Source organism: Pyrus communis, chromosome 5, assembly GCF_041283825.1.
Source record: "Pyrus communis isolate YQ-2024b chromosome 5, ASM4128382v1, whole genome shotgun sequence".
Lineage (NCBI taxonomy): Eukaryota > Viridiplantae > Streptophyta > Magnoliopsida > Rosales > Rosaceae > Pyrus > Pyrus communis.
In genome coordinates this window covers 7,078,227-7,092,797 of record NC_142569.1, presented here as the reverse complement: position 1 = coordinate 7,092,797, position 14,571 = coordinate 7,078,227, and the positions used below count along the sequence as shown (strand labels likewise).

The window sequence follows — 14,571 nt, the reverse complement described above, 5'->3', positions numbered from 1 at the left end:
GAGCTCCTTAAGGAGTTCTCTAGGGGAGGGCTTGTTGATAGGTGAGTGAATCTTTTACAATGGCTTTATGGTTATATGGGAGCTGCTTCACCTGCTGTGCTCTTGTGACTGCGAGGTTAGAGGGAGTTGGCTTTGCTTCTGGTGCGGTCGCGGGGTTAAGGGAAATTGGCTTTACTTCTGGTGAAGCCACAGGGTTAGGGGGAGTTAGCTTTGCTTTTGTTGCAACCGTGATGGTAGAGGGAGTCGACTTTGCTTTTGGTGCGGCCGCAGGGTTAAGGGGAGTTGACTTTGCTTCTAGTGTGGTTGCAAGGTTAGGGGGAGTCAGCTTTGCTTCTTGTTTGGTCGCGGGGTTAGAGGGAGTTGACTTCGCTTTTGGTTCGGTTGCAGGGTTAAGGGGAGTTGGCTTTTGGTTCGACTGCAGGGTTAGGGGGAGTCGGTTTCGCTTCTGGTTCAGACGAGGGGTTAGAGGGAGTCGGCTTGGCTTTTGGTGCAGGGCGGTGGTTAGGTGTGGGCGGAGGGTTAGAGGGAGTCGGCTTAGCTTCTGGTGCAGGCGGGGGGTGGAGGTGGGGGTGGGGGTGGGGGAGGCGGGGGCGGAGGGTTAGAGGGAGTCGGCTTAGCTTCTGGTGCAGGTGGGGGAGGCGGGGGCGGAGGTGGGGGTGGTGGCGGGGGCGAGGGTGGCGGTGGTGGGGGCGGTGGGCAAGAGTGTTGACGCCAAGAGCGCCTAGTCCCCATCTCTTTATGTAGTTATTCAATCATGTTTTAACTTTATATAGATAGGAAGTCAAGGCTAAACTAGTCAATTCCACAAGTCACCAAAGGACAAGATTGGCATGAACTCTCTTTCTTTTACTTTGGAATTTCGACCATGTGGGAAAGCATGATATCAAGCATGAATTCCTTTTCTTTGAATTTGGAATTTCGACCATGTGGGAAAGCACTAGATTGGACTAAGAATTTTTTGCTAAAGTTTTTGGATTCCCAACTTTTTGTATTTGATATGTATAAAAAGAATTTGTTAAATACATAAAAAAGTTTATTTCTACATTAAATATCATTAAAAATTAATATTAAAAAAAAGATATACAAATATTACTTAAATATTATCCATCTCACATTTTTTGACGCAAATGTACTAAGTGTTTGCAGTCATAAGTCTAAGATTGAATGTGAAATCCCGTTTCTAGATTTCACTGTTATAATCTACGTATTTGTATTATTGAGATTTTATATTATTTTTCGAGAATTTATATTAATTTATTTGAAATTAAATTTCAATTAAACTAGTTACGAAAAGTGAAGTTTGGAAAATTATTATTTACTCGTTGACCTTTCAAGGTCACAAGTAACATTTTCGAATACGTCTCGAAGCCACGAGCGCATAGGCGAAAGCCGTTTGCGAGTTCGGGTTATAACGGTATAGTTATAGACATCTGAAGTGGTGTTTCTAAACTATAGACTTTATTTTGCTTTAAAACCCCCACCGGTGGGAAGGGGAACCAATGTAAGGCTTGGTTTTTGGCCCAATCACTTAAGGAAGAAAGGAAGGACCAAGAGGGAAAAAAAAGAGAGGGATATTTTCCCCTCCATTCCCGTGGACCCATTTACTCGCGCTAACCTGGAGTGGTTTTTGGCCACTTCCACCATTCTTTCAGGTACAATTCAACTATACATCACCTGCAACCTCTTCCACCATCTCCCATCTTCCATTTCCACCCCAAGTTGAGGGTTTTTAGGTCCAAAACCATGTAAAAACCGTGTGGGTGACCCATGGAGCTTTGACGGCGATTCCGCCATTCCAGTGAGTTTCACCACCCACCACCACCCTTAGTCAGCTCCTCTTGGACCCAGGAACAAGACCCAACATGTTGTAGGGGCGTTGGGACACTGAGGAAGTCGAATTGAGAAACACCCACCTTAGGGTTCCGGCGGTTTGTGTCCAGTTTGGGGTGTTTTCCGGCCAAATTGGCCTTGGCCACAAGTATAAAGTTTACTCTACTTGTTGAGATCTTAATTCTTGTGAAATTTGAGAATTTTTGGAAAAAGTCGAATTTTCCGGTATGTAACATTTGATTTATGAAATGCTGTTGGTTGAGTATATTTTCGATAAGGTCCGCCGCTTGAATATTCTAACAATTGACGATCTTACCATTGAATTGACACCAAATTTTAGTATGCTATTGTAGATATGGTTTACGGACCTTAGGGTATTACTAGTGAAAATGTAGTGGGCTTATATTGGTTTGATAGCGACTTGAATATATGAGACATGATTATTATCTTAATTTCTTATATTAGTATCATTTGTGAATATGAATTGGTCTTATAATTATAATTTCTATTGAAATATGATTTTTATATATTTAGCCATAGACCTATGCTTATTAATTAGGATTTGGCTTGTGCATTGAAGATGTTTGGGACATATATGTGTTTAATTATCTTTTTAATAATGTGAATGATAATAATGATGAATGTTATGACAACTATGGGATCTAAGTATTGTTTGATAATTATTTGGTTATGCTTGCCAACTGAATACCTATTTGAACTTGGCATTACTACCTAGCATGAGATGGAGATGGAAGTCAAGAGATAAGTTAGGTACTTTATTAGATTTTTAGTAGAAATATTAATTAAGGGAATTCCTTATATTGTGCTCCATCTGACTTGATGCTGGTTGATATGTGGAATCGATGGCATGCATACGTATAATTATGTTTAATGTGTGATGATGAGATTGCACCACGTAGTTATGGTACATGGATGGTCTAGCTTGGTATATCCGCGATGGGGGGACCATATGTATTCAGGAGTGATCATGCTTGGTATATTCGCGATGGGTGATCACTGCCTGCACGATGAGTTTATGCCTATGGTCCTGCTTGGTATACCCGCGATGGGGGACCATACGCATTCTAGAGGTGATGATGACTAGTTGTACATGGTACATTTTTAGGCGATCATATTTGGTTTGGTTTCGTTGAGTGGTCCAGAACTCGGGGTTGTTGGATTTTGTAGAGTGGTCTGAAATCCCATTATTTGGAGAAGTAGGCTTGGCCTAACTGTGTCACTCTAGCCTTAGTTTTTTATATATTTGTGTCAATGGTTTCGAGAATCTTGTGAATTGAGTTAGAAAAGATGTTGAACGTCTGGGTGACTCGTTCGGAATTTTCTACGATTCGATTATGATTTCATAAGGTATGAATTTAGAATATATGAGAATGATTGTTATTACTTTGATCAAATTAATTAATTAATGTGGCTAGAGAATGGTTTTGTGTTTCATCGGTTCTTAAATATGATGTATGTTGTGAATTGTGATATCATGATGAGACGTAATGATTTATATGTTGGATGAGAGAGGAATCATGTTTTCATGGGGATTGGTTATGTAGCCTGAGTCCAGGAATTACATGTTGTCAGGTTATATTGAACGATTGAGGAATACTATGCTTTTCTGCTTGAACTTAGTGGAATAAATGTTTGATTTTGTGATAATGAACTACGAACGGCTTGATCCCTATTAAGGGTACGTATGCAGTCTAACGAGGAGGTTAGATGCAGCCATAAGGTAAACGAAAAAATTTCTTTGCAATTTGTTTCTCGAATTGTGATTTGCCATATCCCGGAGACGGGGTATGTGAGATATACGAGTATTTGGTGACGTCACGTGTCGATCCTGGACGTATGTCGGGATCGGGGCGTGACATTGAAAGTGCAAAGCAATAAAAACTTGATAATCAAGAGAATAAAGAACAATAAAACTTGATTGAAGAAAATAATAAATTCAACAACGTTAATGAGTTCTTTTATTATTATTATTATTATTATTATTATTATTATTATTATTATTATTAAGGAGGGGAGGGTTCAAAACTATTACAATAATTTAGGGGACGGGAGAAGTTTCGAACCCGAGGACAAGATTGGCATGAACTCTCTTTCTTTTACTGGAATTTCGACCATGTGGGAAAGTATGAATTCCTTTTCTTTTAATTTGGAATTTCGACCATGTGGGAAAGCATTAGATTGGCCTAAGAATTTTTTGCTAAAGTTTTTGGATCCCCAACTTTTTGTATTTGATATGTATAAAATGAATTTGTTAAATACATAAAAGTGCTTATTTCTACATTAAATATCATTAAAAATTAATATTAAAAAATGATATACAAATATTACTTAAATATTATCCATCTCACATTTTTATACGCAAATGTACTAAGTGTTTGCAGTCATAAGTTTACGATTGAGAGTGCATAGCAATAAAACTTGATAATCAAGAGAATAAAGAATAATAAAACTTGATTGAAGAAAATAATAAATTCAACAACGTTAATGAGTTCTCTTGATTTTTTATTTTTTTTTTATAAAAAAATTATTATTATTATTATTAAGGAGGGGAGGGTTCAAAACTATTACAATAATTTAGGGGACGAGAGAAGTTTTGAACCTGGGGGGCATGATTGGAAACCCAACACCCTATTCACTAGGATATTAGACCACATGCAATTAGTTATCTTGTTTTCTTTCTAAAATCAACACCAACCAACGAACTAAGTGTTAGAATAATCTAGCTGAATAATAAATTTTTGAATGCTACCTCAAATTACAATGTTCAAGACTTCAAAACCATGTGATTGTTGATTTAAACATTCAATAAAAATAAAAATATTGGGAAGCTAAAAGAAAAATAGATTGCAAAGAGACATAGGTTTTTGTAACTTTATATGTTGAGAAGAAAGAGGGAGAGAAGGGGGGGGGGGGGGGACGATTCCCACCGCACCAACAACTCGATTATGACATTTTTTTTTATTGGAAAGTACTTTCAAATGAAGCCGTTATTCTATATGCTAAAACTTTTGTTTATTTACCTTATATATTCCATTTAATAGCCTTCATTTTTTGATAAGACATCATATTCCATATATTATTCTCATTTATAAATTAATATTTAAATTTGTAAGAGATTATTGCATTAGTAAAAATTATTCGTCTTCAATTTTAATGAATTTGTATATATAAAATAATTAAACATCTTAATCGATGACCACACGTTTTAAGTGTGGGAGATTTGACCAATAAATTTTGGGATGTGATATCCACACATCCCATTTTACTTCTCACACACCTTTTTAATTTTCGGCTATCGGATCGGATGAATTGAAGAAGATCAACGGACAGAAATTATCAAAAAATACGTGAAAAGTAAAATAAAACGTGTGGATAGCACGTTCCTAAATTTTTGATGGTTAAGTCAGTTTTTCTGCTCAAATAAATGTTGCAAACCGATGGAAGCAAAAGAAAGAAAAGAAACAGGTAAAAATAAAAAAAATGGGATGAACAAGTGTCCGTAGTGTGTGGAACACAAAAAGATGCTTCCATCTTCATCACCCGATACCCTTAAGCAAATTTCGTGGCAGAAACACACTGCGAAATAATAAAACAGGAATACCAACACCTTAATCTTCATTCAGTTAAAATAGGCAGGTCCCTGGTTTCTCCACAAACGTTCTTCTCAGAATTTCTCAAATACCCAGATCAACTTTACCGCCCAATCGACCAAGTTTTGGACTTTTGATTGCCAAACCGACGAGAAGTCTCTGCACAAAGGCTGTGTTATCTGGAATTCCAAACCGGGAGGTGTATGTGAAAGTTGGCGCCAAATCAACCGGACCAATTCCAATTGGTCAGCTCGTTGGAGTGGTTGAGAGAAGGCCGCTAAGACTGGCGCTGAGGTTTGCTCTTTAGCTCTGCTTTTGTAATTCTTTGAATGTGCCGGCATTGCGTAAATAATGTAATTTGAAGAACAATCCAGATGGAATTTGCATTTGATTCTTGTGGGGTATGCTTGAATTTTTTTTTTCTTTTCTGTTTTTAATCCTGTTGAGTATGTTAATTTGGTTTTGGAAGCATTGTTGGCTTTTGGTCATGCCTTTGTTTACTTGAGATTTAAGGTGAGGAAGAGGAGGGCAGACTGAAGGTATGGGTTTTAGGTGAAACGAAATTAATGGGTGATAAGGATGTTTGTGGAAGTTGGGATGTAGGTCTGGCCATTAATGAGGTCTCGTGGAGGTTACGTTATGGGTCTGGGCATTAATGCTGATTGGGTAACGGAAGGGGAGGGGTAGATTATAGCTAGGGTGGGCACTTAGAACCGAAAACCGAAACCGAAACACGAACCAAATTGAACCGCATCGAACGGTTTGATTTTACGATTTTGAAACCGAACCGCAACATAAAAAACGGTTTGGTTTTGGCTTTTGAAAACCGTACCGAAATCGAATCGCATCGCAAATATTAATAAATATTTAATTAAATGTTCATATTAGATTTCATGTTTTAATTGGTTGTTTATTAGAATCTATACACTTAGTATGGACTCAACCATACTAGAATATCATCATTCATCACTTTTTTTCGTTCAATAACTTGAAGGACCTTTGTTATTTTATACCATCACACACACATATATGTACAAGGGTGGACTAATATTGTTAATTTAATGAAGTCCACTCATTTGAAGCATGATATCACATATTCTAGTATGAAAGTTTCACTTACGTTTAATGAATTCAAATTTATTCAACTTGTTTTATGATAAACATTGTAAGCAACACCCTTTTGTTGCACAAACATGTTTTAACATCACAACTGCATGTAACATGCTAATTATTTACATAACAAATATCTTTTTCCTATTGCTATTGGGAAATGCTTATTAATATGTTAAATTGCAAATTGTACATTTTTTCTTAAAAACCAAACTGAAACTGTTTGAAACCGCACCGAACCAAATCAAACGGTTTGGTTTCATTTTGGTTTTGGCTTCAAAACTGCACCGAACCGAACCGCAAAAAATTTCAGTTTCGGTTTCAGTTTCACTCAAAACCGCACCAAACCAAACCATGCCCATCCCTAATTATAGCTGATGACAGAAAGAGGTGAACCTTCACAGAGAAGGAAAGTTCACTCACAGGGGAGAGAGCTCTCACAGAGGAGAGAAAAAAAACTTTTTAAGTTCGAGGTTTGTTTTGCATTGATGGTTGGATACTTTAGACTAAAGTAAATTGGAAAAGAGGTATTGGTTGATTTTCCCTGTGAACTTGTATGGAGCTGCCAATTTCCTTATTGAACTTTAATTTTAGCCGTTTACCCCTTGAACTTTCTTAATTAGCCAATTTTCTCCTTGAACTTTAATTTTAGTTCAAGGGAGTAATCGGTTAAAATTAAAGTTTAGGAGGAAAATTGGCAACTCCATACAAGTTCAGGGACAAATCGACAAATATGCCCTTGGAAAAATTATGAGCATCTGAGCCACAAACTGATTAGTAGTGAATGATTATATCATACATCTTCAATTTAGTAGCACCTTTTGGTATCTCATCTTGCTCTTTAGTCCTACTCTTTTTTGGTCTTCTAGTTTGCTTGCGGTAATAAGGAGGCTTAATATTGTTGGTATTCTAAAGAGTTTGCTAACTCAATACCAAAATATGTGGGTGATAAGTTTACAAACTCTATCACACCTCTCACTTTCACTCTCAATAAAATTGGACAAGGAAAGAAATAGAGAAATAGAGAAATAGAGAAAGGAGGGAAGCAACAAGCTTTGGTAAAACACTTGCACTTAGATATATGAAAAGAGAGTTTACAAACTCAATAGCTTACAAGCTGAAATTAAATGAATGGGAAATGGGATTCGGATGGGATGCTCTAAAGCTTAGCAAGATGGCTTATTTATACAAAACAGAAATTAATAAACAATGCAACAACACATGCAATGAATGGGGTGTTTAACATCTTTACACCCTTTAAAACACATGCAGGAACTTTGGACAGTCTAGCACACATATGCAGCTATCTTTCCAGCTTGCAATCAACACTCTTTCGGCTAATACATCACATGGCAGCACACTGCTGTCTTGTAATCAGCTTTCGGCTAACAGATGGAGGGAGCAATGATCTTTGTAGTTGCTGGAAACAACCTGGAAAGAAACTAACAACTTGCTTTAACCATTAACAACCTGTTTTGATTTGATTTTCCAACACACCTCCTCAAATTAAAACGCCTTTATGCCTAGCATTTCACGTAGCAACTTGAATGGCTCAACTGGCAGTGGCTTTGTGAATATGTCAGCCACTTGTTCCTTGGTGTGGCAATAGACAAGCTCAATTGTCTTTTGCTTCACATGATCCCTCAAAAAATGGAACCTGGTATCGATGTGCTTACTCCTTCCATGTTGGACTGGATTCCTAGCAAGCTTGATAGCTGAGATGTTATCCACATGAATCACAGTCGATTCCACTTGTGGATGACACACTGACTTCAACAGATTTCTTAACCAAATTGCCTCACATACGGTTGAGGCTACAACAACGTACTCGGCTTCACACGATGACAAAGCAACAATTGATTGCTTCTTTGAAGTCCATGAGAAAGCTGTTGATCCTAGAAAAAACACATAGCCAGTTGTGCTTTTCCTTTCATCTTGGTCACCTCCCCAATCACTATCTGAATAACTAAATAATTTTGCATCTTCACCAAAATTATAAAATAGACCATAGTTTAGAGTACCTCTTATGTACCTCAAAATTCTCTTGGCGGCCAGCCAATGAGACTCCCTTGGTGTTTCCATGTATCGACTCACGAGTCCAACACCATAAACTATATCAGGTCTTGTGATTGTAAGGTACCTTAGGCTTCCAACCAAGCTTTTGTACACGGTTGAGTTTACAAACTCACCTTCTCCTTCCTTGGACAGCTTCAATCCAGTTGCAACTGGAGTGTTGACAATATTGCACTTATCCATATTGAATTTCTCCAATATATCTCTCATGTACTTTTGTTGAGAGATGTAGATACCGTCACTTTCTTGCTTCACCTCTATGCCAAGAAAGTATGACATTAATCCATTGTCAGTCATCTCGAATTCACTGAACATGGATTGCTTGAACTCACAGAACATTGCTTCATTATTTCCTGTAAACAACAAGTCATCTACATAGAGACAAATAATTAAGAACTCCCCTTTTGCACCATTCTTCATGTAAACTGAATGCTCGTATGGACATTTCTGAAATCCATTTTGGTGAAGGTAGTTATCAATCCTTGAGTTCCAAGCTCGTGGTGCTTGCTTAAGGCCATACAAAGCTTTCTTCAAACGATACACCTTATCTTCTTTTCCTTGTACTTGGAAGCCTTCTGGTTGTTCCACGTACACTTCTTCCTCAAGAACTCCATTAAGGAAGGTTGACTTGACATTTAGTTGATAAATTTTCCATTTATGATGAGCGGCAAGAGAGATTAGCAATCTTACCGTGTCAAGTCTTGCAACTGGAGCATAGACTTCATCATAGTCCACTCCATACTTCTGTTTGTAGCCCTTTGCTACAAGCCTTGATTTGTACCGATCTACACTCCCATCTGCAGTGCGTTTGATCTTGTACACCCACTTAACACCAATAGCCTTCTGATTTGGTGGAAGCTTTGTCAACTTCCAAGTGTCATTTTTCTCGATAGCATGGATTTCTTCCTCCATGGCTATTCTCCAACGATCTTCTTCCACAACTTCATTGAATGAGAGAGGCTCGTGGTCTGCATACAAGCAGAAAAAATTGGTTTCTTCTTCTTCTTGTCCATAAATCTCTGTGAGACTCCTTAACCTCACTGGAGTTGATGAGCTGCTTTCTTCACTCGATGTAGGACCATTCCTTGCAATTCTGTGCACTGGAGTTGTTGTGATTGTTTGAGCAGGCTGTTGCTCAATAGGTGGTACAACTTCTGGTTCTTCAAAATCAGTGGAGACGATCTTCTCTTTACTGACTTCTTTGTTGTTCCACTTCCATGTCTCTTCCTCACTGAAGATGACATCTCTACTAACCACTAGTTTGCCAGTTAGTGGGTTGTAGAGCTTGTATGCCTTGGACTCTTCACTATAGCCCACAAACACACACTTCTCACCTCTATCATCAAGTTTCCTCCTCTTGGCTTCTGGAACTTGAGCATATGCAACACACCCAAAAACTCTTAGGTGTGCAACATTCGGCTTGTACCCACTCCAAGCCTCTTGTGGTGTCATCCTCTTGACACTCTTTGTTGGACATCGATTCAACAAATAAATCGAACAAGCTACAGCTTCTGCCCACAATTCTTTTGGCAAATTCTTCTCCTTAAGCATGTACCTTGTCATGTCAAGGATGGTTCGATTCTTTCTTTCGGCTATCCCATTTTGTTGTGGGGTATAGGCAGCAGTAAGTTGATGCCTAATTCCTTGCTCATTGCAGTATGCTTGGAAAGCATTGGAGGTGTACTCTCCACCTCTATCTGATCTCACAGCCACAAGCCTTTCAGCCTCTGTGAGTGCCTTGAACTCCTTGAAGATTTTTAGGGCAGCCGACTTCTCCTTGAGAAAATAAACCCAAGTCTTCCTACTAAAATCATCAATGAAAGTAATAAAATACCTATTACCTCCATAAGACATGGGATCCAATGGACCACATATATCTGTGTGCACCAACTGCAGTGGTGCCTTTGCTCTCCATGTATCACCAACAGGGAACGATAGTCGTGCTTGCTTGCCAAGCACACAACCTTCACATACTTGGCGTGTGGCTTCAATTTGGGGTAGACCACGAACCATTCCTCCACTTGACAGCAACTTTAGGCCATTGAAATGAAGATGGCCAAATCGAAGATGCCATTTCCATGACTCATCTTCCATTACACCGATGTTGCAGCTTCCAATCTTTGTGTTCAACTTCAACGGGAACATTCGGTTTTTTGACATTTGAACACGTGCAATAAGCTTTCTTCTTGCATTCCTGAGAGTGAGAAACATATCCTCCATATGTATAACATACCCTTTCTGGAGCAGTTGACCAATGCTCAAAATGTTGCTCTTCATACCTGGTATGTAGTAGGTATCGGAGATGTATTCTTCTTTACCATCCTTCTGGATGATTTTGATCTTTCCTTTTCCTTCAACTGGAAACTTTGAGGAGTCACCAAGACTCACAGATCCATAAGGCCCATCTTTGAGTTCGGCAAAAAACTCTTTCTTTCCACACATGTGGTTGCTTGCACCAGAGTCTAAATACCAGACATCTTGTTGGCTACTGATATCATGGTGTGCTAGTAAGACTGTAAGTTTTTCACCAGCATTTCCACTTGATTCTGCCATGTTGACATGCTCACCATTTTTATGTGAACATTCATTGGCATAATGTCCATATTGTTTACAGTTGTGACACTGGATATGCGCATTTCCTCGAGTAGATCTCCACTCCTGAGACTGACCTTGATTTTGTGCATAGCCTCGACCTCTTCCTCGGGCTCGTCCTCGGCTACGGTTGGATGAACTCCCACGACGTGAGTTCCACTGCCCACGACCTCCATTTGGTTTGTCAATATTCAACCTTGACTCCAAAGCTTGCTCTAGCGTTGTGGGGCTTGCATTCTTCTGAATGCGTTGCTCGTGAACTATGAGGGATCCTAGTAGCTCCTCTGCGCTCATCGCCTCCAAATCCTTGGATTCCTCAATGGCAGTCACCACATGCTCAAACTTAGATGTGAGTGACCGGAGTATCTTCTCCACAACTCGTACTTCATCGAGTCTCTTGCCATTTCTCCTCATCTGATTTACTATCACAATGAGCCTTGAGTGATAGTCGGAGATGCTCTCTCCTTCATTCATGTGAGCAGTTTCAAAATCTGCTCGAAGTGACTGTAATCTCACTTTCTTGACCCGATCTACTCCTTTGTAGATTGTACTGAGTGTGTCCCATACTTGCTTGCTCGTTGTTGCTTCTGCAACCTTCTCGAACGTTGAATCTTCTAATCCTTGATAAAGAAGATACAACGCCTTCTGGTCCTTCTTTCGTAAATCCTTGAGAGTGTTCCTTTGATCTGCAGTATATGTGGCTTCTTGCTCGGTAGTGGGTACAACATACCCATTACTGACAACTTCCCATAGCTCTTGTGATCCAAACAATGCTTTGAATTGGATGCACCATCTTTCATAATTTTCTTTCTTCAATGTGGGAACTTGGAGCTGCACTAAGTTGGATGCCATAACTGCTGCACTTGCCAGAATGGTATTCTGGCTCTGATACCAATTGTTGGTATTCTAAAGAGTTTGCTAACTCAATACCAAAATATGTGGGTGATAAGTTTACAAACTCTATCACACCTCTCACTTTCACTCTCAATAAAATTGGACAAGGAAAGAAATAGAGAAATAGAGAAATAGAGAAAGGAGGGAAGCAACAAGCTTTGGTAAAACACTTGCACTTAGATATATGAAAAGAGAGTTTACAAACTCAATAGCTTACAAGCTGAAATTAAATGAATGGGAAATGGGATTCGGATGGGATGCTCTAAAGCTTAGCAAGATGGCCTATTTATACAAAACAGAAATTAATAAACAATGCAACAACACATGCAATGAATGGGGTGTTTAACATCTTTACACCCTTTAAAACACATGCAGGAACTTTGGACAGTCTAGCACACATATGCAGCTATCTTTCCAGCTTGCAATCAACACTCTTTCGGCTAATACATCACATGGCAGCACACTGCTGTCTTGTAATCAGCTTTCGGCTAACAGATGGAGGGAGCAATGATCTTTGTAGTTGCTGGAAACAACCTGGAAAGAAACTAACAGCTTGCTTTAACCATTAACAACCTGTTTTGATTTGATTTTCCAACAAATATGTCTATTACCATTTTTTTTCCCGCAAATCTTGGCCAGGCACTGGGGAGATAAATTTCCCATAAGCTCTGTACTATGCTTCTCTTTTGTATACTGGGTTTACATAGTCGATCGGACTCCTCTGTTGTCTTGTAATTGCGGCCAAGGCATGACAACAAGGAATACCACATAGATCTCATTTTCTGCATGAGCATGAATGTCTATTTAAATCCACTGCATATTGCGCCCCGTACATGTGTGTCACTTGAAACTTGCCTCCCCGGCATTTTGAGCAAGGCATGATCCACTCTCTTGAGCAATCTTTTCCAAAATCTAAACAATTTTAGGTCCAACCTTCCGATGCCATTTATCTTCTCTCTTTACATCAAGTAACTATGAATTTTCTGTAGCATTATCAATATAGGCATGTTCCTTGCTTCTAGAGTTTTAGAATTGAAGCATTACACAAATTATTTAGCAAAATACCACACTTAGAACCTATGGAGAAGTGTGACCTGCTCCAATTTTTAGCTGGCCTTTTTACCAACCAGTTATGTGCACTTTCAGATAGCACCAAGATCTTATCCATCTTTGCTTGCCGTGTAGGAACAGTAGTGGCCCTAGCTGCAGCCCCTAGCCTTTGTTTTAGTGCCTAATACAATGTCTATCCTCTGCATTAGAGATTAAGTTCTCAATAGCTAGTCCCAAGCCCTTCTGCTTGTCTGTAATAAATATCCATCCATTTCCATGCAATATGCCAACATCTTCAAAAAAAAAAAAAAAAAAAAAGAAAAATCAAGAAACCAAGTCCAGGTCTCTTGATGTTGCAGCCATCACACCCAACCACAGTCCTACACTCTTCTATGAATCCCTTCCTGCAAGCATCGTAGCATATATACATCCTCTAAAAGGCAGGATCATCACCCCTCAATGCTTCCTTGTATTTTTGCAGTAGCAAATGACTTAGCCTTGTAAACTTGATCCTAAGACTGGCGCTGAGGTTTGCTCTTTAGCTCTGTCTTTGTAATTCTTTGGATGTGTCGGCATTGCGTAAATAATGTAATTTGAAGAAGAATCCAGATGGAACTTGCATTTGATTCTTGTGGGGAATGCTTGAATTTTGGGCAGTAGTTAAAACTATATCTTCCTTTCATTGTTCTGGTCCCATCATTTCTTACATATGCATTCCTCTAATTTTGCTTCATTAATTAAAAAAAAAAAAAAACCTAGAACGTTATTTCGCTGCTCATAAGCAAAGTTGCCGAGTACTATGCATCTTATTTTTCAGTTTTAGGACGAATTTCGGCACCCTTGATAACAAGCCCTTTCTTCCACTGCCCACCAAGTTGACGGAGCGAAAAAATCATGTTGCCATACTGCTCAGGCGATGCTCTAAATTCGCCGGCTGGGATCTCAACCCATTTTCCTCTCTGCTTTTGCATCAGATCAACATTACGAGTGTTCTTGTCACCAGCTGGGGTTTCGAGAGTGAATTCGACTGGTTCTTCCCATCCATATTCTATAGCATTCAGCTTGAGCACAAATACAACTTCATAGAGAGTTCCGGGTGACAGGTATGCGGTATCAAGCTTTCCGTACACTTCTAGCCTACATACATCTAACAGTTCAGCAACATCAATGCGGTCACCACTGCATTTAAACCCTAAGTTAGGACCGATTACTATATAGCAGTTATCAACAACCAATTGTGATATACGGATTGAAGTTTTTGATACCCGTCTTCTACGGTGTTCCAGCGCCAGTAACGGCTGTCTCCGCTCCAAGTGATCGAGAGGTCTCTTGCATACACCGTAAAACAATTGTTGGAATTCTTATCAACCCAATATTTCTGCAGTAGGAATTGGAACAATTTCATGCAGTA

The 14,571-nt window shown here is 39.1% G+C and overlaps 1 protein-coding gene and 2 pseudogenes across 1 annotated transcript in view; 1 reads left to right on the top strand and 2 right to left on the bottom strand.

Moving 5' to 3' along the window:
* Positions 1-59: 59 nt before the first annotated feature.
* LOC137724657 (uncharacterized) overlaps positions 60-14,571 on the top strand; it is a 26,580-nt pseudogene continuing 12,068 nt past the window's right edge.
* On the bottom strand, positions 12,265-13,460 carry LOC148696644 (uncharacterized; annotated as a pseudogene).
* LOC137726784 (lectin) overlaps positions 13,817-14,571 on the bottom strand; it is a 1,327-nt gene continuing 572 nt past the window's right edge. The window contains exons 2-3 of the mRNA XM_068465744.2: positions 14,426-14,538; positions 13,817-14,339 (exon numbers count right to left, since the gene is read on the bottom strand). Coding sequence (XP_068321845.2) covers positions 13,967-14,339; positions 14,426-14,538 — 486 coding nt within the window. The 3' untranslated portion in view covers positions 13,817-13,966. The remainder of the gene's footprint in view (positions 14,340-14,425; positions 14,539-14,571) is intronic.